The sequence below is a fragment of the Hypomesus transpacificus genome, chromosome 2 (genome assembly GCF_021917145.1).
Source record: "Hypomesus transpacificus isolate Combined female chromosome 2, fHypTra1, whole genome shotgun sequence".
Classification (NCBI taxonomy): Eukaryota; Metazoa; Chordata; class Actinopteri; order Osmeriformes; family Osmeridae; genus Hypomesus; species Hypomesus transpacificus.
This window is the reverse complement of record NC_061061.1, coordinates 16,889,683-16,916,005: the sequence shown is the minus strand read 5'-3', so window position 1 is coordinate 16,916,005 and position 26,323 is coordinate 16,889,683. Positions and strand designations below refer to the sequence as shown.

The 26,323-nt window shown below is 44.5% G+C and overlaps 1 protein-coding gene across 6 annotated transcripts in view; it reads left to right on the top strand.

Annotated features, from left to right (window-relative positions):
• LOC124479976 (kazrin-like) overlaps positions 1-26,323 on the top strand; it is a 97,429-nt gene that overhangs the window by 50,574 nt on the left and 20,532 nt on the right. For 5 of the 6 annotated variants that reach the window (XR_006957497.1, XM_047038992.1, XM_047038973.1 and 2 more), the window contains exon 3: positions 24,333-24,524. Coding sequence is in view for 5 of the 6 variants with exons in the window: in XM_047038992.1 (XP_046894948.1) it covers positions 24,333-24,524 (192 nt within the window). In the remaining variant the exon portion in view is untranslated. Of the gene's footprint in view, positions 1-8,303; positions 8,616-24,332; positions 24,525-26,323 lie in introns of those variants that run through there. The other variant, XM_047039001.1, reaches the window with a different exon arrangement.

Here is a 26,323-nt window from a genome sequence, read left to right as displayed (position 1 = left end):
CATTGTCAAGCACAACTGGGGGTGTTTCAGAGTAGGCCATTATGAGGCTGGATGTGGCAGACTGGGCTACTTGTCAGGCCTCCATAACAGCACTGAATTTGAGGAGGAAATCCCTCCCTGGTTGTGCTTGGGGGTTCCCGTCTTGATCTAACTCATGAGCTCTTGTGTTACATTCCCATGTAAATTACTTACTTACTTGTTATGTGTATTTTAATCCAGGTGGTTAACTCACACTGTCCTACAGCCTTCATACAGAGAGTATGATCATAAATCCACGTTAACACACAAATGGCAGTTAAGGGCATTCCTGAGGTCTTTATGACATTCCATACTAAGTAAATCACACGGTTCTGTGCAGCATCGGACAGCTGGTGCTTTAGTTCCTAGGAACTGTAAACGTGCAAGCTAAGGGAAAGACACACACACACTCCTACACTGCTATCCACACACACACACACACACACTCCTACACTGCTATCTACACACACACACACACGGACTCGGCCAGCAGACCTTGTATATCACTGTGAGTTTGCTTGGTATGGGAACAGGGATCAGGGTGCTGTGATATCAGAAAATTCATCACTAGTCTGCAGTGGAACACACATCCCCCCCCCCCCCCCCCCTCTCTCTCTCTCTCTCTCTCTCTCTCTCTCTCCCCCTCTCTCTCTCTTTCTCTGCCCATTTCACTCTCTTTGCATCCTCTCTTCCTGGGAGGAGGGGAGGGGAGAGAGGGGAGAAGGAGGGAGCAGGGGAGAGAGGGGAGAGGAGGGGGAGGGGAGAGGGGGTAGAGGGAGGAGGGGAGAGAGGGGAGGGGGAGGGGAGAGGGAGAAGGGGAGGGGAGAGAGGGGAGAGGGAGGAGTGGAGGGGAGAGAGGGGAGGGGAAGGGACACAGGGTAAGGTGAGGTCAGAGAGGGGGAAGGGTGAGAGGAGAGAGGGAGGAGGAGAGGGGTGTAACAGGAAGCTCTCCTCCATAGGGGGACAGGTGCATGGTGGGACAGGTGCAGCCTCTGCACATGAACTTCCTGTGATGTCAGTGGTTAAAACCGCTGGTCTGGGAAGGGAGGGGCAAGGTGTGTGTGTGTGTGTGGACATTCTGTATATAGAAATGTGTGCGTGTGGGGGTCGGTGGGTTTGAATAACACAAAAACAGTTAACACTGTGTACTGTATGCACCCAGCTGGAGAGAGAGAGAGAGAGAGAGAGAGAGAGAGAGAGAGAGAGAGGGGGAGTGGAGGTAGAGAGCCAGAGACACCGCTGAGCACCAGCAATTTTCTTTGACCTGGGTGACACGTGTCAACTCCTCCACCCCTCCACAGCCCTCTCCAATAGCCAGAGGCAGAATGGCATTTTAATTGCCTGCAGCAGCAATATGGGCCTCCAGTGTGATTTACACACAGCAGGAATATCTCGGCCAAACTGCCCAGTCACCGTGCCCCTGGTTGCGTGTCCTCAAGCCAAGACCAGGTTTCTCTCACAAACACTGCGTTTAGTGTTACATCGCACTGCAGGTACAAAAAACACGCCCGAATCTTGTATCGGATTGCCTTCCTCCTGTTTCCTAACCTTTACTGTTGAGACGCTGCAGTAACAACCAAGCTCCCCCGCCCCAGCCCTACCAAAGTGCTCTCTTTGCTTCATTAGAGCCAGCAACTGGAGACCTGAACCCAAAGGTCAAAGTTCATCCATGCATGGTGGAGAGGTCATCATCCTGATCTGTTCAAGAAGGAACGATATCAGTTTCCATCAGCAGTAATGTACTTGAGTCATTTGTGTGTGTGTGTGTGTGTGTAATAGTCGCCACTTATGCTTCCCAAAACCTCTCCTTAACCTCCCCCCTTTCCTCCTCCCCTTCTCTCTCTGCCCTCATGCGTTACTGACAAGCCAGTTCAGGCCTCAGTACCTCTCCGTCTTGCACTTGAGGTGGCCGGTAAAAAGGCAGTCTGGCAGCTAATCTAGGGTGACGGGCGGGAGTGACGGGCGCAGGATTGGGGGGCCGGGGGGCTGGCAGAGGGATGAATGGCAGCTGCAATGAGGCGCCCAGCTGGATTAGAGCTCCCCTGTGCTGATTACTGGGAGGGAGGGAGGTGATAGGAGAGGGAAAGGATTGGAAATGGAGAAGTATAAACGTGGAGTTGATGAGCGCAGAGGACAGAGCGAGAGCAAAGATGATGGAAAGAGGTATTAGAGAGAATTAGCATTTGCGGTACGAGATCCTTTGTGTATGGGTAGGAGAGTCTGATTCGAAGCAACAGGAGAACAGAAGTCAGTTGACTGAATCAGCAGAAGAATGAGTAGGTGAAAGATATCCTTTGCCGTACAGAGGAGACGTAGGCCTGTCTGCCAGCCTGAACATTTAGGTTGACCTGCACTCCACTCCCCTCTTTCATCCTGGCCAGCCTGAGGGCTGGGAAGGGATGTGACTCTGACCCTGAGGTCACCAGTGCCGTGGGACCCTGAGAATTCTTCTTCTGCCCCTGAAGTTACCCCGGGTGACCCCTTAGGAGGGAATAATGCTGTGACAGGTTATTATCTGGCTTATCTATCTCAATCAGCAGATCTCTTACTCATTAAAGTAGGTGCAGTATACAGTGCCCTCCAAAAGTATTGGAACAGTGAGGCGAATTCCTTTATTTTTGCTGTAGACTGAAAACATTTGGGCTTGACATCAAATAATGAACGTGAGACCAGAGATCAACGTTTCAGCTTTTATTTCCAGGTATTTACATCAGGATCTGATGCACAACTAAGAAAATATCACATTTTGTTTGAATCCACCCATTTGTCATGTGAGCAAAAGTATTGGAACAGATATACTTAAAACATATTTAAGTGAATAAGACTTAATATTTAGTTGCAAATCCTTTGCTTTCAATAACTGCAGCAAGTCTGTGACCCATTGACGTCACCAAACTTTTGCATTCTTCCTTTTTGATGCTTTCCCAGGCTTTCACTGCAGCCTCTTTCAGTTGTTGTTTGTTTTGTGGGGTTCCTCCCTTCAGTCTCCTCTTAAGCAGGTAAAATGCATGCTCTATAGGGTTTAAGTCTGGAGATTGACTTGGCCAGTCTAATACCTTCCATTTCTTGCCCCTGATGAACTCCTTTGTTGTTTTGGCAGTGTGTTTTGGGTCGTTATCTTGCTGCATGATGAAGGCTCTGCCAATCAGTTTGGTTGCATCTTTCCTTAAATTGGCAGACAAAATGTTTCTGTAGATTTCCGAGTTCATTTTGCTGCTGCCATCATGTGTTACATCCTCAATGAAGATTAATGAGCCCGTCCTAGAAGAAGCCATGCAAGCCCAAGCCATGACATTACCTCCACCGTGTTTCACAGATGAGCTTGTGTGTTTGGGATCATGAGCAGTTCCTTTCTTTCTCCAAACTTTAGCCTTTCCATCACTTTGGTAAAAGTTAATCTTTGTCTCATCAGTCCATAAAACTTTGTCCCAGAATTTTTGAGGTTCATCTCTGTACTTTTTGGCAAATTCCAGCCTGGCCTTCCTATTCTTCTTGCTAATGAGTGGTTTGCATCTTCTGGTGTAGCCCTTGTACTTTTGTTCATGAAGTCTTCTGCGAACAGTAGATAGTGATACCTTCACTCCTGCCATCTGGAGGTTGTTGCTGATCTCACTAACAGTTGTTTTAGGGTCTTTCTTTACAGCTCTCACAATGTTTCTGTCATCAACTGCTGATGTTTTCCTTGGTCTACCTGTTCGACGTCTGTTACTTAGTACACCAGTAGTTTTCTTCTTCTTCAGGACATTCCAAATGGTTGTACTGGCTATGGCCAATGTTTCTGCAATGGCTCTGATTGATTTTCCATCTTCTCTAAGACTCACAATTGCTTGTTTTTCACCCAAAGACAGCGCTCCGGTTTTCATGTTGTTTTCACCTCTGAATACAGTCTGCATAGACAAAACCTATCTTACCCAATCTGAACCTGAGTGTAGACATTCAGTGGTATTTATTGATTGAATAATGTATGTAATAGGACACACCTGGGCAACAAAACACACCTGTCAGTCATATGTTCCAATACTTTTGCTCACGTGACAAATGGGTGGGTTCGAACAAAAAGGTGATATTTTCTAATTTGTGCATCAGATCCTGATGTAAATACCTGGAAATAAAAGCTGAAACGTTGATCTCTGGTTTCACATTCATCGTTTGATGTCAAGCCCAAATGTTTTCAGTCTACAGCAAAAATAAAGGAATTGGCCTCACTGTTCCAATACTTTTGGAGGGCACTGTATAACCGAGGTGGTTCTAGAAACCATGTAATGGGGATGTTGTATAAGGTGTAATTATATAACCTATTTATTGGCATTAACTCAGCGAGCTAATAGAGTCCTGGGAGACTTCATCTAACCTCTGTCATACAGCAGGTCCCCAAGATTTAGCTTGTTCTTTACTTTCGTTATTTTGTCTGTAATACAGTTTCTCAGGTCCATATTACAATTCCCGGACATTCTCATAGTTCTGGGTGCTTCAGGTTGTCAGGTTGCCCTGTTTGGTGGGGAAATATGGGCTTGATAGAACTATTAACTAAACGCTCCTTGGGGTTGTTAGGTTGCCAGGTTTGAGGAAACACCTGCTTGAGAAAGCTGTGGACCAAACCCTCCCGTTGGTATGAGGGAGAATAGGAAGCGTGAGCAGAGGATGCATTGACAGGCGTATTGTGTGTGTTGACAAGGCCTACCTCTGGGACACAAGTCTTGTTAAGCCTTGAAACTGTTGACAGGTAGACAAGCTGTAAAGAGACAGACCCTGCATTGTTCACAAGCCACAGGTTTGAAAGTGGATATGATAAAAATGGAGCATGTGTGTGTGTGTACTGCTAACACAAAAACACACCAGTAGGACAGCGCACTGTCACATACACACATAAATACACGCACACACACACACTCAAACACACACACACTCACACACACATACACACACATACACACACACATACACACACAAGCACAAAGACTTACTGGTTAACACCTTCTTGGCAGTGCTATTTGGCTCCATTTGTGGTGTTATATTGGCTCCTTACATTGATAGTTTGAGATAGAAGTGTCATACCTTTTGGTATGACACAACGTTAAACTTGTGTGTGTGTCTGTGTACAGTATGTTTGTATGTGTGTGTGTGTCTGCATGCATTGCTCCCACTATAATTCAAGACACAATCCAAGTCTTTGGCAACCGTGCATCCAGCTATAAGTCCCATCGAGGACACTGACATTGTTCACAGACACTGAAGCCTGTTCTTCTAGGAGGGAACAAGGGGCTGCTCTACGTGGAATTGTACTTGTCCCAGGCGTCCACTAGGAAGCTGTATAAACATTGTATACATGGGGGCCCATTGCCAGATAATTACATAATTAGAATCCACAGAACCTGTTTATAAGTATTTAATTTCATGAATATTTGTGTCTGATGCGAAGCTTTGTGTACTTCCTTCACAACACCAACATAACAAGTTATCCTCAAAGGTTGCTGTGTTTCATTTACAGACGCTAATAACATTATAACAAAATAGTTACCCTTATGGTAAATGGATGCATTAGCCGCCTGAAGCTAATGCTAACCTTTGCTGCAAACTGTGTCCAGTAGCTACCTACTGCAATGTCCAGCTGTATTGCTCAGATGCCAAAATGCTACCATAGTGCAGTTATTGTGAGTTACATTGTTTTACTGCTGTTGTACACCAGTGTAGCATCTTCCGATGATGACCATGCTAACCTCCCTATGGTGGGAGCCACAGGGAGGAACACACGGGTACAGGACAGTAGTAGGGGCCAACTCTTTTTTTCATTTTTACAGTTGCTCTTTAAGTTTAGAAGGCTTGATGAATAGCGCTGTTTGAGGTATTTTTCCCCCTGAAAATTGTCAGTCCTCTGTAAAAAAAAATATTGTGCTGAGTCATCGTCTCTTCATACAGGTTTCCAGGCTTCAAAAAATGGCAGTGCAGATTCCAAGGACCCCTGTTTTGTTTTGAATTGTGTATACAAATGACCTGACATTAAACACGCAATACACATGTTCCTACTGCCCTGAGTAGCCTAGTTAGAGTAAATGAGTGGGCGAATATCTGTATTGTAGATCTAGCAACGGTTTGGCCATTACAATAGAACTCTTTTCTTTTGACATTCATAGATTTCTTGGCATTTCTACCCTCAGCACCTCTCCTGCCTCCCTTGGGCATTATAACAGCCTGATATCACCACACACACACAAACGCACACACACACACACACACACACACACACGCATGCACACAAACTTGAGAATGCATTCATGATGTTGTCTCAGTATTTCCCATTTCAATCAGTTGAGCTCAGATGAGGGTGTGGAGGGGGAAGGTGGACAACAACCCGTCCCTCGTTCACCGGCAGTGTTCAATCTCCTCACTGTGTCCATTATGCCTGGACACAAAAGACTACAAGAGCTTATTTAGTTTGGGCCTTTATTCCTGTTTAACTGTGAGCAGAGGTGAGCTCTCAGCCACCCTTCCTCCAACGCTCTCCCTTCTCGCTCACTCCAGGTAAGCTGAAGAATAATAATCATAAATGTTTACTGGTGTGTCAGCATGACGCAGATGCAAACAGAGCTGCGAGAGATAGAGCACACTGGCATACACACAGTGTCTGCCGGAGAACCTCGTTGAGCACCTTGTTGAGAACCTTGTTGAGAACCTTGTTCTCTGCATTTTCCCGCCTTTTCGAGGGCAGTCAGGAGCAGGGAAGTCCAAGGACTCGCCTCATGTCCAGATCAGGGGCAGGTAAATGGTCTGTTCTGCTTGTTTTTTACATTGGCGTTATCTGGGGAAGAAACCCATGTGAGCACAGGGAGAACGTGTTAACTCCTCACAGAAAGATTATCATAGACTATGATGTACAATACAGTACACCTGTAATTCTGTTGTACGTTGAACTGAGCCCGCTGAAGATGATTTATTGTGCTGTAATGTTGCAATATTTGACTATATTTACATGTAGTCGTTTAGCAGACGCTCTTATCCAGAGCGACTTACAGTAAGTACAGGGACATTCCCCCCCGAGGCAAGTAGGGTTAGGTGCCTTGCCCAAGGACACAACGTCATTTTGGGCACGGCGGGGAATCGAATCGGCAACCTTCTGATTACTAGCCCGATACCCTAACCGCTCAGCTACCTGACTTCCATCATTGAACATTGAAGTACTCTATTCGCTCGATGCAGATGTAGCTATTGGTCTTTACACTGTGTCCTTGTGGGAAACAAGCAAAGCAGAAGTGGCTACTCAGGATTGTTGTCTGTTTAGGAGCAGCCAAAGCGTGCGCTGTCTGATTACAGCATTGATTTCTTCTTTGTGGAGAAGCAACATCTCTAACTAGCTGTCAGACTGAACCCAGGCGCAGGTACCTATCGAGGGGGGAGAGAGGGCCAAGAAATGTTTGAGCACTCATGTTTTAATTGAAGTGACCTGCTGACAATAGTACACACATTCTTGACATGTGGTTTACATCCATTGCAATCCAGAGTTTGAGAGTGGGGGACAGGGACGGATGTTTCCGGAATCCACATACAGATGGACTTGCTTTTCTCAAACTCCTGGATAAGCGGTTGTACTAAAAGAGACCGTCAGTGATTAGACAATTTCCTGTGGAGATCCTTTTATTGGTCCTTTAATCTTGGTTAATTCCATACATATTGACAGCGGGAGGCTCCCTAAACATGCTCCGAAAGATGCTTCCAGAGATATGTTCATCAGGAATGTCGGGACAAAGTCTCCCAGAAAGAGACAACCGTAAAGAAATGATACAACCAAAATAACAACAGAGCTTAAATATTTTAACATTATCGTACACAAAGCTAATCATTTTCTGTCTCTTAATACATCCCTTTCGACTTAATTCACTTTATAAATCCTGAAGGAAATTAAACAAGTACCTCTGGTGTTTTACAAAAAGTGTGTTGGAGATTTGAGAAATGTGTTAATGAAACAGCTTTTTTCTCTTGTTCTCCTAGTGTCTGATTTCTCACAGCCTCCAGCCATCCAGCAGCTGGAAGTCCTGGTGCTGCTGAGTTAACATAGAAGCCCAGTCGAGGGACCACAGACACACTGTGATGACATAGACTCCGACCCTCACCTGCCCCCTGCAAGCCTGCACCTTGCCTAGGCCACTCCCCCTAGTTCCCATGTTTACGTTTGAGTACTGTGGGAAAACGGTGACAGCCAGAGTCCCTCCCTTCTCCAGAACCGTTGGAGCAGAGGGGGAGGGGAGGAGTCAAATATCTATCCACTGGGCCTGTGGGAGTCTCCCAGAGCAGGTAGAGAGAGAGTACATGAGAAAGAGAGAGAGAGAGATAGAAAGCGAGAGCAAGAAGAGAGAGAGAGCGAGAGAGAGACAGAGAGAAAGCGAGAACCTTTTGGCAGTATTTCCTGGATACCAGAGAAGCAAATATAGATATAGGAGGAAGAGCTTTTTTTGGACCTGCCTCGTTTCAGTGGACTATTCTGTGCGTTCCCGACGGCGTGTGTGTCTGCTGAGAGGGTTTCCACACACACCTGACAGTGGAATCCTCCGGACTCCTCTCCAGGGAGGAGGGGATGAAGTCAGACAGGGAGGAGGGGAAGCCCGGTGAGTTTCTCTAAACTTCCCCGGAGGCCAGAGGGTCGTTGATGGAAGTTTTAAACTCGAGAGCTAAAATTGAGGTATTTGCTGAGGCCTAAAGTTTGAAATGCAGATTTGTAGACCGGTGAGACTGGTTTTTGAAGAAGGGTGTTTCTAGGGGTATTTGTGTGTGCTTCGACGGCGTGTAAGCGTGTGGACCGCAGTGTCAGGTGTCATGTGGGAGAGATAATTCACCTGTTGCTCGTCAGAACGGTTTGGAGACTTTAACCTGCCCTTCAGTTCAGCTTTGGTGTTTTTGTTTGAACATGAGAGTGAGCTGCAGTCCCTCAGGTCAAATCTCCAGAGAGGGTTTAAGGTTCAAAACACTGACAACATAATCATCAACTGAAGAAAAATCGATTCACTAACTTTTATTATTCAGAGACAATGAGGGAACATTTCCCTTTCATGTATGTATCACAATGAAACAATTATGCATTAATAATTAATATATTAATGTTATAATTTACAAAATAGACTAAAGAGTCTGTCATGGAAGTCAGCACTGTGGCTTGTTTTAAATTCGTAAAGGACAGTTGCTGTGGGATAATGAATAGGTGAGTCACTGTTGTCTGCGGTAATTTGTACACTAATGTTTCTCTCCAAACAACATGTTTGTGGCTGTGTCCAGGTGAATCATAGATTGCGTTGTGTTTGTATCTTAGTAAGTGCTATGTAATTTCAAACTCTATTATTTGGTAGCTGGGCTATTTGTCGTGTTGCTTCTCCGACACTCTTGCGTGTTGTTGGGATAATTAATCAGTTGGAGGGTAAAAAGTTACGGTGTTTTGGAGCCTGGCCGGGTCTCGCTCAAGCTGCTTATTTCCAGTTTGACCTGCTCCAAATCACTGAAGCCCTCACCAGTCCAATCCATTTACCTGTTGGGCCCTCCCTCCGGTCCAGCCCTCAGGTGTCAAGGCCAGAATCAGACAGACTGGAAGCACACAGAAGTAGCTAAGAGATCCAGTCCCCTTGAAGTGGCTACTACAGTGTAATTACTCCAAGTATGGACCTTCCTCTCAGTTTTCTCTTTGAACATTTTGTACTTTCTCTTTGAGGTACCTTTTAAAATACCTCTAGGTACCTTTAAAAATGGGGGGTCAGTGCACAAATTGCCACATTACAATCAATTACCATTCGTATTGATCGCTTTAGAAGCCTTTTCAGTATCGCTGGTGGTAGTGGGTTAAGTGTCCGATTCAATATATGACAGTACATTAAATTTCAAATGACCACTTGTTAAATTTTACAGTCATAGAATCTTCCATATTACATTCTAACAGTCATGTCACTTCAGTCATCGATACAAACTTGTAACATCTTAAATGTTACAGTCAGAGGCCTTGTCGTTCCACTGCATTTCCTCACCATTCAGCTCCCGTGAAGCCGTAAAAACAGTAAAGTCGAGATGTCCCAGTGACCTAGCTTTTAGCTTAGTGGCAGTCTAGGCCTGGCAGTGACGCCCTGTCATCTACACTCTGCTACCTTAGCGACGCCTGCTAGCTTAGCGACGACAGGGTGTGGTTGTGACACCATTACAGCGGAGAGAGCAAAACAAACACCTAGGGTATTCATGGCCTCCAATGTATACCTCAGCTACTGCAGGTGTGGCTACACATTAGCAGTTATATACTTTCAAGAACTTTCGCACTTTCTCCCTCGCATTTGATCAATAGCATCGTTGTTTTCCTTATAGGGAATCCGGGGTGAATCGAGTTTTGGCAACTAGAACAGGAATGTTCAACAGAGATTGGTCTGATGAGACAATCTTGATGCACCCATTCCCCCCCTCCCCCCTCCCTCTTCAGGTTTCTGATCCTTACACTGCAGAGGGTTAGGTAATGAGGGTCAAAGTGACTTCACCTTGGAGGCTGGTCTGTTTAGATAGTGGGCAGTCGAGGAAGAGAGATGCTGGAATGAGACAGGGTGATCTTGGGTCAGTTCTGCTTCTCCCTCCGTATTCAGTTTTACTTTTATTTGATGTGGGCGACCTGATTTCAGACCTGTTTAGAGAGGAACAGCTGTATTCTGTGGGCTTTCTGATCACGTTGCGTTCTGTTGTGGAAGCGTTTTAACGAACAGGGACCTGTGTTTCCATCTGTACTTGGTGCGGAACTGTTATGTCCCCTGTCTTTTTCCACTGCCCGCAATCCAATTGCTGTTACTATTTGTGGTGTGTTTGTGTGTGTGTTTGTGCATGTGTGTGTGTGTTTGTGCATGTGTGTGTGTGTTTGTGCATGTGGCACAGCAGGCTTGTTGTCCAGTGTGTTGGTGTGACTATGAGAGAGGTTAAGCCTGCCTGTGTAATTGCCCTGTTTCAGTGCTCTGAGGACAGGATCAGTGTGATCGCGTGGTACGTGCTTGACAGACCAAACTTTCTCTTCCACAGGCTTTAAGCTTGGGTAACTAGTCAAAATACTGCCTCTATATGAATACAAGTACAGTATAACGTCAAATTTACATTTACTCATTCAGCAGATGCTATTATCCAGAGCGACTTACAGTAAGTACAGGGACATTTCCCAGAGGCAAGTAGGGTGAAGTGCCTTGCCCAGGGACACGTCATTTTGCACGCCGGGAATCGAACCGTCAACCTTCTGATATGTAGCCCGATTCCCTAACCGCTCAGCCATCTAACCCCATGGATCAGATGGATACATTTTGGCTCAACACCAGCTGTATCGTCACAGGACAGTAGGTGTCATCGGGTTTAAACAGTCAACAGATTGTTAGCATGGCTGCTGCTATTTCCTGTCAGCTCACCCTCAGTTGACAAAACATGGCAAAACATTTAATACCAAGGGTACATTAACTACCATGTAACTACAGTAGCTCTACCCAGAGTAACAACATTGTACTTAGATAAGATCTGATATTAATTGACATTTCATCACGGTTTAGCGGTACAAGTTATTACACGTGTGAAACTTGTCATGAGGGAGGTTGGGCTTTCCAGGGATAAGTGGATGTTAACATTGATCTTGTTTTGGTCACACAACCTTCAACTGGCCTTCAACATCCCATGACCCTTCACACCCCTTCAGAATCAGAATTTAGTTTATTCGCCATGTATGTTACACAAACACGGAATTTACTCTGGCAGGAAGGTGCAAACAATAAACATATACGGATTTTAAATTAAGTAAAAGTACAATAGTTTAACTAATTCTAAGAACTAAAAATAAAACATTCCCCATCCTGTACCTTCCTATGAACCTATAATGTGTTTACCATACTGCTAGGTATTTAAATGGTAATGCAACCTTAATGTAAAGTGTTGCCCAGGCCTATCCCCCTCCAAGCTACTGTGGGTGACTGAAACGCACAGCGACTGCCTCTGATGCAACTCTGCTTGGGTGCTAAAACCCAGCGGCAAGTCAGCGCCGTTTCTCTGGGGCCGCTTGTAGCTGGTCGGATATGGAGGCTAACTGCTGTTAGGCTAACTGCTGTTAGGCTAACTGCTGTTAGACTAAGGCTAACTGCTGTTAGGCTAACTGCTGTTAGACTAAGGCTAACTGCTGTTAGGCTAACTGCTGTTAGCTAACTGCTGTTAGGCTAGCTAACTGATGTTAGCCTAACTGCTGTTAGACTAACTGCTGTCAGACTAACTGCTGTTAGGCTAACTGCTGTTAGACTAAGGCTAACTGCTGTTAGGCTAACTGCTGTTAGACTAAGGCTAACTGCTGTTAGGCTAACTGCTGTTAGCTAACTGCTGTTAGGCTAGCTAACTGCTGTTAGCCTAACTGCTGCTCACTTTTTGGTCCTAGCTATACGGCGCCCCTGTCTACTGTGTATGGGCTGTCAGCGGTAGGTCATTTCTATCCAACATCAAAGCTAAACACTCATCAGCTTCACATGTACTTAGCTGTAACCTTGTTAACAAGTTTTTAAAACCATGTAAAGGTACTGTGACTTCAGTGACAAAAAGTAACAACAAGTAAAATCCTGTATAAAAAAATATTTACTTTTCATGGTAGCTGTATAAGACAAATGATTTCCTGTCATATTATATTTTCAATTAGTATTAGCTCTTTTCTTCTCATATCCATGTTTTGACTGGATATAAACTATAATTATTCCATCCACTGTCCAGATTGGTCTGTCTTGCATGGAATCAACAAATACCTCATCTTAATAAGCGGAGATTCATTAGAGTTGTTTAACGTCATGTGTAAGCACAAAGGCTAAGGGTCAAACTAATGAGGCTCACAAATAAGCAAACATTTTCAAAGACTCTGGTAATTAGTTTCTGTCATTGAGCACAATGGGTATATTCATAGAGGGTTCTATTTTCCACCTGACTGCCTGGTAACTCGAGGTAACAGTGAAATAAGCAGGATGATGAATGGAGGATCCCTAATAAAGATGTTAATGAAGGGGTTGGTCATCCTCCTCCTGGCCTACCCTCTTCTAATTACCCACAATGCAATGGGGTGGACATTTTGGCTCTTTCATGGTCCCCCATTTCCAGCGCTTCCATCTGCTAAGCTCTTTCTGGCGTTGAGCTGATATTAAACTCTCTTTTCCTTCAGTGATTCATTCCTCCGCCCATCCTGGCATCCATTATCTACCTATTGGCCTGATCTGAACTCAGGACCACCTCGGTCATGTCCTGTTGTGAAATCCTCGGTCCTTAATCCCTGTGACAAGTAACGTCATAGTTTAAAACGCTGTCCCGTGTATCTCACCCATCAGGGCTTTCCAGAGAGGCTCTAATCCCTCTGTTAGAGTTTGGGCACACGTCATCAACGAAAGCCGGCTGTAAAAAGAAAGGTTTTGAAATTGCGGAGACCGGATTGCTGTCGATGCGGCGCGTTTCGAAGACTGGCGAGGTGAGGAATGCTCAGACCTTCTGCAACCTCCTCAGCCCGGCTCACACTCCCCGAGCAAACTCTTCATTTCAGAACGCTTGGGCATCCACTCGACTTGATGTGGGCAACCTAATCTCAGACCTTGTTTAGAGAGATTACAGCGTTACAAGAGAGGGATACAACGTTTGGGCATCCACTTGACTATCTAAAAATAATAACAACAACATGGATTTGTGTTTTCATTTTTCTCTGCCTGTGTAGTTTGACCCAGGCTGACTGATATGATCGCTACATGCTGGATAGACCTCCACAGTGGTGAGGGTGATGTTTCATGCTATGGAGTCAGGAGAACAGCCCATCTTTCCCGCTGGACTGTTTTCTCTCATTATCACGCTGTGCTCTAGCCCATCCCTCTCTCCCACCAGTCCTCATCGCCCCAGGGACCTGGAGCATGAAATAGGCTCGCTGCCACGGCCACGTCACATTCCTTCATGTTAGACTGGAGATTTCTAGATAGTATTAGACCGGAGGGCACCGGTTGGGCACCAAAGTCTCTCATCCACTGCAATCTGTGAATCACAACTGTATGTTTACAGAGAATACTGCAGATACTCAAAATGTATTCCTCGCTGGCATGTTTCTTTTTTTAGATTCAGAGGAGATTTCTGTGAACGTCAAGGCACATTGACTGTGTCTCAATAAGTAGAATATTGTTTCACTTGGCATGAATAAAAAGACGCTTTGAAGGTTGGACGCTGTTTAACACCTTGACGGTTGATACGACCATCTACACAGTCTGGTTCAATGAAATCAACGAGGTTTGTCCACTCACTTCCTGTTGCGCGCGAGTCATCACTGTCTCTGTTAACGAAGAACGTGTGTGAGGGGGCGATTTCTATAATGAAGTGCCTCGAGGCCCCCTGTGTTTTGTTTTATTTTCGATTTCCTTCTGGCCCGCTCCGTCACCTCCTGGAGCGTTGTGGGGGATTGTTCTGCTTCTGTGAGCTGACTGGCTGATCCAGAGAGAGTGGCGCGCCAGACACGGCTCACAATGTTCATCAACGGGCAGAGCTCCCCCCTTCATCTCCTGCTGCTGACGGACCCTCTATCAGTGGCCCCTAAAGGAGTGTATGTGTGTGTGTGTGTGTGTGTGTGTGTGTGTGTCTGTGTGTGTGTGTGTGTGTGTGTGTGAGAAAGAGAGTGTGTGTGATGTATCTGTGTGAAGTGTGTTGGAGTGACAGAGAGTGTGCGTGTGATGTGAGTTTGTGTGCGTGCGTGTGTGTGTGTGTGTGTGTGAGAAAGAGAGTGTGTGTGATGTATCTGTGTGAAGTGTGTGGGAGTGACAGAGAGTGTGTGTGTGATGTGAGTTTGTGTGCGTGCGTGTGTGAGAGTGTCACTGTTTGTCAGTGTATGGTATGAGTGAATCATAAACACTGGCTTCCGAGTACCACCAGCCATCAGGCTCATACTCTCTCTATGAGCCTCATTGAAACGGCCAGCACCGTCAGCAGGGCACAGCCGGCTGGCAGAGGCAGGGCACAGCCGGCATGCAGAGAAATCAGAATCAGAAATGGATTTATTCGCCATGGAAGTTTGCACAGACAAGGAATTTGCTTTGGCAGGAAGGTGCATACAATAAACATATAGGAATCTTAAATTTAAATATGTGGTATAACTATACTAAGGATACATAAACTAGCAATACTAAGTCGAATACAATTCAAATAAAATCTACAATAAAATAAAATAAGTTGCCATAAAATAAAACATAAGTTGCCAATTTACAATATAAAATACAAATATTACAGGAATTGTAATGTAGTGCAAAATGCAAATTGTTCTAAGACACGATGTCATTAAAGTCAGTGTGAACTCTTGGCCTTGTTGAGGAGGCCAACAGCGAAAGGGAAGAAACTGTTTTTGTGGCGTGAGGTTTTGGTCTTGACAAATTCTGATTCTGAGGTAGGGCACAGGCGGCATGCAGGGGCGTTCATGAGCACGGATGACTTGATGCTCGGTGCTCCGTCTCCTAACAGCTCTGGATTCAATTTTCCAGTCCACCCCCGTGGCTTCTTCAAAGGAATCAATGACAATTTCAAGGTTGACGTGCTGCTCCTCTGAACCACTTCCTTAAATACTGTACCTCATTACAGCATAATAGCCGGTGATGTGAGGCACAATATTGGCAGGGTGACGAAAAAAAGCGTGCTGTGAAATTGAGCATAACGGGATGCCTTCTAAATATGATCATGAAAATAAAAAGACGAACAATAGTTTGAATGGGATCACAATGATTTGGTCCATAATATCCCTATTTTAAAAAAGCACCTCAAATAAACTCCTTCCAGGAAGTACTCCTACACAAGCATTTGTTTGAAGACCTGGCCAGGTCTCCCCGGCCGTGCCAAATGACGTTGTGTCTTTGGGCAAGGCACTTCACCCTACTTGCCTCGGGGGAATGTCCCTGTTCTTAGTGTAAGTCGCTCTGGATAAGAGCGTCTGCTAAATGACTAAATGTAAATGTAAGACCTGCGGTTTATACATTAATATCCATCAGGGGTTCCCCAAGGTACTGTGTCAGGGGCGTTGTGGTTGTGGCAGACACTCTAACCTGGTTTCCTCTCCTGTGTCTGAACAGAAGGTCAGACACAAGTTGGGATATTGCTAACATCGTTGCTATCAAAAGGGCAGACATAGATCAATACCCAATCAGACATGATGTGTGTGTGTTTGTGTATGTGTGTGAGGCTGTGTGTGTGAGGATGTGTGTCAGGGTGTACTTGAGTGTTTGAGGATGCGTTTGTGTGCGAGTCAGTGTGTGTGTGTGTGTGTGTTTACAACGAAAAGCTGCTCCTTTCAAATGCGGCTCTGCACAACTTTATGCTCACCCCGTTATCCACAATCACCGCTCCTCTGTGTGAGTTCAGTCACCTCACCAATGACCAGTGTTGTTCTGAGCGTTGCTCCACATGCTACAGGACGTCTGAGCAGACAACCACCAGTCCTCACCGTCATCAACCTGTTTGTAGTCATTTAGCAGACGCTCTTATCCAGAGCGACTTACACTAAGTACAGGGACATTCCCCCAAGCCATGTAGGGTGAAGTACCTTGCTCAGGGACACAACGTCATCTGGCATGGGAATCAAGCCGGCAACCTTCTGATTGGTAGCCCGATTCCCTAACCACTAAGACCCCCCAACTTCCCAACTATTCATTCTTCCATTACTTTAATCCCTTTCATTATAAAAGGGGCATTCAAGACGTATCTGCTAGGATTGTACTCAGACAGAGAGAATGCTGTCTGAGTACCACTACCACCTGTGTGGCGAGGAATTTATCTTAATCTCGTCCCATTCTGATCTCTCTGGCATGGTTGAGCTGTGTTTTTTTTAATGCTGTGTGGAATCAATCAGTTAAATCCATAAAGTGATTCATTCTTTCGGTTGCTGTGATTGGCTGGAAAGGAAGAGAGTTTGAGGAACACAAAATGAAACGCTGCTGTCAGTGAAAGGCTGGTTCTCGGGCCTGAAAGCCCTGACTTCACCACGCATAATCATGAGATACCCGGTTCACCGCCAGATTCACAACCCCTATCCTTAGACTAACGTGATAATTGAAAAACCTGAATAGCATTTGGCACTGGGATCTTTGCTTCACACTGGGAGGAATCTGCCTTTAATCCTATTTTCGGGCCAATATTCTTTGATTAAGGTAGTCAATAAGGATTGTGGGATAGATGGTGAATAGCAGTTTGGAACTGGCCCTGAGAATGGCGACAGGCTTTCATAGCCTGCTCGGTTTAACTGATGCTTTGACAGTACAGAAGTCTGAAGGCTTTTTGACTGCTGAAGGATCATTAACAATGATACTTTTTGAAAGGTTAAAATATATTTAGGATAAAATGTATGAGTACTTGATGAAGACTCTACTAAACTCTACTATACTCTATTGTACCCTGCTTTACTCTACTCTGTTCTCTGCTGCTTCTCTGTTCTCCTCTCCCCTTCCCTCTCTCCATTTTCACTGTGTAAAAAGTAAGTACAATAAATGATTTTGTTGTACTTGGTGGCTGTAGCTCAACCAAGCCATACCCTACTGCTGCCCATGTGTAGCTCTATGTCTTGCGCATTGTCAAACTTGAAAAATACTAAGGTCCGAAAACAATTTGTTAAAGTGAAATTACAACATTAAGCGATGATCAAAAGCCAGTTATTCTTGACCAGACTCAGAATGACACGTTCGAGAATTTTGCATTAAATATACCTGCAAATATTTCGTTTTGACTAGCTCAAATTCAAGGGAAATGAACAATGATATGAATGATTTTAGCGAGTCCATGTGGAGGGTTTTGCCATTCAAACACAGGAAGTGGGCTGCCACCTCCTGTCAAGAAAACACTTCTTTGCAGTCTGGCATCTCTGACCCTCGATTTTTCTGGACGTCAAATACACTTTTGATTCAAGCAGTTAAACTGTCCAGTGTTCATGCGATGCTTTTGTACTGAGCCCATGGATGAGGCTTTGGCGACAAAAGCTCGCTAGATATCCACCCCTCAATCGTTTTGGCTCCCTGCTGCTCTTGGTGTACCCACTGCACGTTTTTCTGTTCCTCGCATTTGAAGGCATTCTTCTCTCGAAAGAAAGGACACTGCACTCTCTCTTTTGTATTCAGGGGAATCAATTATGTGGCTCTATGGCTGGTGTGACGGTGGTGTTTGTCCATTTTTGTATGTCCAGAGTGGTTCCATTTTAAGGAAGGCTGGATGCCAGAGAATGAAACATGTGAACCGTAAATGTAAATGTAATGTAACTCTCTTAAGATGTCTGGTAAATACAGATGATCATTTTGGTGATAAGTGCCTACAGTGAATGGTTGCTATTATGTCATTATGCATGAAGATTATGTCCTAGGCACTGCAGATGTGAGAAGTTAAGATGACTGTCAGTCAGGATCAAGCCTGAATATGGTCTGAACCCCTCCTCACACACACACACACACACACACCCACCATTCCTGCAAATCCATAGGGACATTGAGCTCTTTAATTGATTTTGTCTCCTATAACAAGCCAGAATTGAACCCTGCCCGGTTTCCCCTCCCACTCAGTCAAAGGAGGGAGAACCAATCTAAAAATGTTCTCCCCTCTAGACAGTGGCTGTCATTCCCTATCAATTTTCTAAGCTCTGTTCCCAATTTCAGCCTAGTCCAATTTCAGCTGCCTTGTGGCCACCGGACACTGACAGAATGCTGGACCTTTCAGACACTCACAGTGAAGGTTTGAGAAACTTGCTGTTTCTAATAGGAGAGAGAGAGACACATACAGACGGAAATAGAGAGAGTATGAGGAACGTAGGTGTAATAGGTGACAGAGAGAGAGACATGGATAAAAAAAGAGAGAGAACATGAACAGGAGAGTGGGAGAGAGAGAGAGAGAGAGAGAGAGAGAGAGAGAGAGAGAGAGAGAGAGAAGAGAGAGAGAGAGAGAGAGAGAGAGAGAGAGAGAGAGAGAGAGAGAGAGAGAAAGAGAGAGAGAGGGAGACAGAGGGAGACAGAGGGAGACAGAGGGAGACAGAGGGAGACAGAGGGAGAGAGGTGCTACGTGTGGGATTCAGACAGACTCTTGTATCGACAGCATATCAGAGAGCCAGCTCCAGAGACTGGGATAAGGGCTCTCAGTGGTGCTATGGAAGAAGATCTACTCCTTGCAATGATTGAAGAGTCTGTGAGGAACTGCAGACAACTTCATACAACAATTCCCTCCTTCAATCATTTTGGTTTAAAAGGGTGTGTGTAAAGGATGGCAGATTTCAAGGTTAGGCACTTGGAGGAACGTGACATTAATGACACGACATGACAGAAAGTTTAGAGCTTCAGATATGGCATGAAAGAGTGTTTGGGTGATACGTTCCCTAGGTCCTTTATGAACCATTACAGTCTTTATTTTCTATTCAAGGAAATTCTTGGCTGAACAGATGTCCCTGTAGAAGTGTTGATATTTGTGGGAATGTTATTGCCAGTACTTGATCAGCCTCAACTGGTTTCAGTCTTATTTCTGACGTAAGTCGTCTGCTAGAGTGAAATAGTGGAATCGTTTTGGCTACCTTGCCTGTATCAGTGCTCTAGTGAAACGTAGGAGATGGCGTGTGCCATCTCCATAATTCACTGATTTCCACTGCATAGGAAGTGATGCGTAGCGGCCATTATGCAAATAGCCGCGTTTAAACAGCCAGGGATGGAGATTTTATTGACAGTTTCTATGAATCATGATAAGTAGTGAAAGATTCAGTTGAGGAACTGGGGATGACTGGGTGAAGGAATTGAAGGGGGTTAATGAATGCGCATATTTAATACAAATGCTGCTTAAGTCAATTTACAGAATGTAGACGAATATCATTGGCCAGTAAACTCAATTTGGTCCCTTTAGAACCAAAACATTATATAAGATGCCATTCAGAGAAACATTACAGACAAATAATCAGCCTTGAAGGCCCATTTCATCAACATAATTTTACATCTTTGGAGACAAAAGTGAAATATCACAAATGTATTCAGACACACTTGAGGTGAATGGATCAGCAACATTTGGCCCAATAAACAGAACCTTTTGTTACAAAAAGGATTGTTGTCTGGTCACAAGCTTAGGGATTTTGCTAGGATTGGTTTGGTGTAGGCTATTGCCAGCGCTGTGCAACATGTGGGTCAGGTTTGGAAGAAGCACAATAGCTACAGGCTTTAATGTGGGGCTGGTGAACCTGAATCCTGTTATGCTAAATTTCATTAGCATTGCCCTAGTTTGCTGACTATCCAACTACAGTTTTGCTGGTACAGTAAGCTAGGTTAGCTTGTTTCTGGCTTTCTAACTCTCATTTGGCAGGCTGCAACAAAATTGTTGGCTGCATTAGCCAGTGGGGAACAGGTGGCAGTAAGGACGCTAGCAGAAGATTCATTACCCCACGCCGGAGGAGGAAAGAGAGAGAAAGAGAGCGAATGAAAGACAGAGGGAGGGAGAAAAGAGAGTGCGAGATCGTCCAGCCGTTAAATATTCCTCCCATTCCCTACTGTTGCTGCCCTGCAAACACTCACTGCTATTCTTTCATAATCATGCACACAACTTCTGGAGGGCTTGGCTCTTTCAATGCTGACTGTCAAAATCTCTTGATGTTATTTTGTCCGTTAAAGAATGGAAGGGTGAGCACAGCAAGGTATTATTACTGCTTTTGAATCTGACGGAATTTACAATAATGCCAATAGCGTTCAAAATCTATTAGAGACAATGTATTCAAAGCGATTGTGTTGATGATTTGGTTTTCGAGGTTTGAGAGGGGAGTCGAGGAGTTGGTATTCACTAGAGGCATTGACAACAACAACAACAACCTCTCCCCTTGTTCTTTTGTGTCAGAGTCTTGCGTGACTGTCTGACTGACTGAATACTCATTAGCGATTTAAAATGAATGACTGCATGTGTTATTATTTATTTTTTCACATTTTTTCTCTCAAGGCTGTGTTCACAGTTCTGATTCAACTTGGTTTTGCTCAAAGTTATGGACTGTAAACATGCCGTACGGTTTAGTTACATTTACATTTAGTCATTTAGCAGACGCTCTTATCCAGATTTTGAACGCTATTGGCATTATTGTAAATTGCGTCAGATTCAAAAGCAGTAATAATAGCTTGCTGTGCTCATTCTTCCATTCTTTAACGGACAAAACAACATCTAGAGTTCCAGCATTGAAAGAGCCAAGGCCTTCAGAAGTTGTGTGGATGAATATGAAGGAATAGCAGTGTGTGAATTAATCCTGCTAGAAGTCTGCCTGATTTGAACCCAATGTTGTGAGAGAAGTTCAAAATAACTGTTATGTTTCTTATTTTTTTAGCTTCATCAATAGCATGGTGTGCTCAGATATGACAATGCCATTTTACTGTGAAATACACCATATAGAAGATGCTTTTGTCCAAAGCAAAGTATTGTAGGGATTGACCCATGAACCTCTTGCTCTGCAGTCATGGTCTACCACAGAGCTCCAGGAAACCCATCTGCCATTACTACAAGAGATCAAATATACCTCTTCAAGATGAAGGAACACCGAGCCTTCAGCACGCAGGCCCACTGATGGGAATCAGCAGATAGTTTTGTGCAGAAAAGTAAAAGCAGGAGAGATTGCACACATCAGGAAAGTCATTCGGGGTGTCATTTGTAAAGCAGAGCTGCTGTGCTTGTCTCTGGCCCAAAGGAAATATATAGACACTGACAAATAGGTAGCCATTTTCTAACAGACACACACACTCATAGATACACACGTAAACACACACACACTCACACGCAGCTGCCGCCCTCAACTCTCGACCTTATCTGGAATATTTCAGTGTTGCGCTTCCCGTGTAGAGAACAGAGCCAAGAAAGACAGTATCATATCTGTTCTTTTGCCACCATCTCACCAACAACCACAGTAATGTAGTTTACTACAGCCTATTCTGACATATAATGTGGCCATGTGTACCTTTACCATGTCGGGAATACCCATTTCAAGAAGTAAGCAACTGCTTTAATTTGACTGGGTAACATTTTCACAGAAGGCAAGGGCTTCCTTCTCTATAGACAAGTGGGGTGATACGAGAGAGTGAGAGTCTTGTAACCTTGTATGTATAGCCTAAAAGCTTTGTAGACAAAAAGAAACCACATCTATGCTAAACTACAGTATACACAAGACATACATCTCTTGCCTGTCATGATATCCTCATTGATATTACTTGAAACCACCATTTTATTGAATCCTGAGCCACGGTGTTGAGTGTTGCCCAGTAATTGTTAGTCGAGATCTCCGGTCTGTTTGAAACAGATAAAGCTAATTTCCTTTGCTCAGCTGTACCGTTCCTTATTTATGACTGTGTCCTGCCCTGGCTCTCCCCGCAGTGGCTACTCTAATGAATAAGTCATTTCAATTGAGTGCTTGACCATTATGGCATTTTTTAACACTGCTGAACAGTGTAGTGTGGTTTCTTGTTTCTCGAACGAGCCCCATTGCCCCAGGTTTTCAGATAGCTGCTCCAGTTCCCCTGTAAAATCTGCTTCTATTATCGGCTCCATTAAACACACCTCGGTGTAATGACACACACTCTGCTTGCCACCGGCTTCTCTCGACCCTGCGCCCAACACCCGCCTTTCTACATTACGCTCTACGTATCTGTGCTGCACTCTTATCCAGACACAATTACATTTAGATTTTGTGACTGAAACAATGACGTGGTCCTAATGGAGGTGGGTAAGCTGGGAGCTGTTCAGAAGGTTAATTGGAATGCCACACGGAACAGTGTCAAACGTGGAGGTAACTGAGATGAGGTGTTTCGATGACGTTGGGATTTTTCTCTGTCGATGCTTACTGTACCTACAGTAGCCTACGTCTACACAATATCGGACTGAATTTATTTGATTTTTTTCCTGTATTGCCTTTTTGCGTATAGTTGATTTTTTTGTTTTCAACACGTGAAGCTTTCTGTTTTTAGGAAAACCAATTAAGCAAACCTTTACCTGTAAATAACACCAAAATAATGTTTCCTTTTCTTAAACTGATGTGGGAGTTGTTTTTAGGCCGTAGTTAGAAAGCCAACACTAGGTTACATCCTTAGAGAGAGCCAAACTGCTAATTACCAGCAATCTATAGTTAGTCCAATGTACTGTGCCAGACAATCAGCTTTTCAATACAACCACATCGTCGGTCTGGCTCCACTAAAAAGAGGACTGTTCAACACTTCATCAAACCCAAAGCAGAACCCTGAGTTCCCATCTAATTTGCCAGTTATTCTCTAAATATTTTGGCAGTTGGGATTGTGTGTTTGTGTTTGATTTCCCCATTCATTGTCGCCGATTTCAGTGTCAGACAGCGATGAGGAGCTTGCGATGAGGAGCCTGTGATTTATCCTTTGGCAGTTGGTAGAGCAGGAATACGAGACAAAGAAGATACGTTTTCTTCCAGTTTATCTTGTGCCCTGGGGAAGTTTGAAATTGGGTAGAATGAGTTGACTCATTATGCTATATATCATTCTCCAGACTCACAGCATATATCTTTCTCTCTATAAGAACCATTGGACATATTTTTTTGACCGGTTTCCTTTTCGGGTTTAGCACTATTTTCGTCTTCTACAACTCTGTCGTTCAACTTATAGGTTATTATAGTGACAGGAATCTGCAAACGACCCAAAGACAGCAGTATCGAGCAGTATCAACAAGTCATTAAGTCGTGCTGAATATATTTCTCACTTTCTTTGTCTCCCTCATTCTCCATTTCTTCTAATCATCAGAGGTTGTTTGAAGAACCGCCATCAGTAAAAAACAGAGATATAAAACCACGCTTCCTCTTATCGTCTTCTTCTCACCCCACTCACAACACATGAAGCACAAACCATTTTCACAGCAAGTGGCGTCGTAACATCCGTCCCCCTCCCTCCTTTCTTCTGACTCATGTTGCTTCATACAAACAGGCAGTCATTTCACATACTAACTGTCCCCCGGAAAACAAATGGATCCATTTGGAGCCGTTTATCCTTGAGAGACTCCCACGGGCACCATGTGAAAACGCACTACTTAAATACGTGAAAGCATTTCCTACCGAGACCTCAAACACAACGCTCGCCACCAATTAACCATTGACTATTACGAAAAAATAACCCAACAGTGTGTGAATTCACATTTTCTTCTCATTTTCATTTCGGTAAAGTTTCATCTTTTCAGTTATTTGAAGAAGAAGAAAAAAATACACGGCACGTAAAACACCAGAACAGATCTGTAAACGTTCCCATCTCTCCCTCCCCTCTCTCCATCCCCTCTCCCCCTCCCCTCTCTCCCTCCTCCCCTCCCCTCTCTCCCTCCCTCCCCAGTTCTCCTGAGCGAGGAGGTGGCCCAGCTGCAGGAAGAGGTGCACCTGTTGCGCCAGATGAAGGTCATGCTGAGCAAGGACCTGGAGGAGAGCCAGGGAGGCTGCTCGGCCGACGTGCTCTCTGCTACAGAGCTCCGCGTTCAGCTGGCCCAGAAGGAACAGGAGCTGGACCGCGCCAAGGAGGCGCTGCAGGGTGAGGGGAGCACACACACACCTGGGTCAGTCACCGTTCAGAGAGACGGTCGAGCCTTTTGGGAACGCTTGATCTGTCTGACCCCCGTGCCTCGAGACCAATGGATTGGCCCAAGCATAAATGAGCAAAGTTGTTTTATGCCGTTTGTGTTCGGTTAGGCTTCTCTTCCTCCCTAAACATAGATGTTTGTAATACCAAGCGTACCTCATTTACAGTACATTGCAACATTTTCAAGGATTTGTTCAATGTAATGAACCCTCAACTAATTCTCACACACACACACACATGCATTTTTATATCTCGGTCTAAATACCAAACTCATCAGTCCCCCTCTCTGACATAACTGTCATCAAGCAACACTGAGTTGAGAGAAGCAGACAGTTATTCAGTTATGAATTATTAAATTTAATCAAAAGAAAATGATCTCCCACACAGAGTGGTTGTTGGTGGTGTACAGTGGAGGACAAAAACTTCATTCGCTATCAAATTAACACATCAAGGGTTGTCATGGGATTTTGTTCCTGTGACTCTTTGCTTGTCAGTTTGCTGCTGCCTACGCTGCTGAGATGATAAGAAGAAAAAGGAACAGAGGAATGTTGAACAGAGACACGTCTCAAACTACCCCTGCTTCCCCCTCTGTTTGTTTGACAGCAACTCTTTTAAAATGAAAACCTCTGGACTTTTTATGACTCCCGATTTTACACAAAAGCCAAACGCTGGGCCAAAGCCTCCAAACCCCTGCAGGGACGCAGAACAATCACAAGTTATGAAAGATAAATTTGGAGGGACTCTACAGCTTCCAGGAGTCTGGAGATGTTAAGCGAGGCAGACCTGCCCCTAAGATCAAGTCAGACCCCCTTGTGTGGGAGGACAACGGAAATTGCTAGTTGTCATCCGCAAATTAATGTCAGTTTGTTTAGATTGTGTCAAGGGGGTAGCCTCCAGCGCTTACAAGAGAGGTGACCTGATGTTGGACTATAAGGTTGTTGCTTCTCAATCTTGTGATATAGTAATCTTTGTTATGTAGAAAGAAGAAATTCTATTGGTCATAGAGTGAACTTAACTTACATCTACTCTGCTTGCTTTCAGAAGTGAAAAGCTTCCACAAAGATTGTATGTTAATTTGCACTCTATGCAGAACTATGCAGCATGTATATACAATCCAATAGCTAACACTGTATAGGCTCTACTGCAGGAGTCATATATGGACTAGTATGTCCTTTTTCTATCAAGCCGTTAGTAGGATTCTGGACCCTGTTACTGTTACACCAACTGCATATTGCATCTCAATGTCAAACGATGGGCATCTTTCCCTGGCTTGGTTTCACTGTAAATGTGCTTTGTGTTGAGGCTTTGACATGGCGGGTGGCAGAGGGCTGGTTCGCTAAGGTTAGCTGGCGTTAGCCCGTGTTAGCAACAGAGTGGCCACCTTTGGGAAGGGAGCCAGACATTTTGGCTCGGCCGGCTCTATTTTCTGTTGTATCCTAACAGGAACTAGAAACACATCTGTCATCCGATTTTGTTCTTGTTTTCTTGTTTGTGCTGTTGTTTTATCAGTTGTTTTCCATGAATCCATGATGGAAATCTCTCTCTCTCATGGTGCATGCTAACGAGCAGTTGCAGAGATAATTATAGTGTGGGTTTGTTTTGAAAGAGGAGAGCTAAATCCTGGAGAGTGAACCTGTGGGCCAATGAAGCACCAGGAGACTGACAACACTGAAACCATGGCAACCGCGGAACAAGACTCTGTTAAAGGAACAGTGACCTAGCCACATCAGGTTAACGCTCACCTAGCTGTA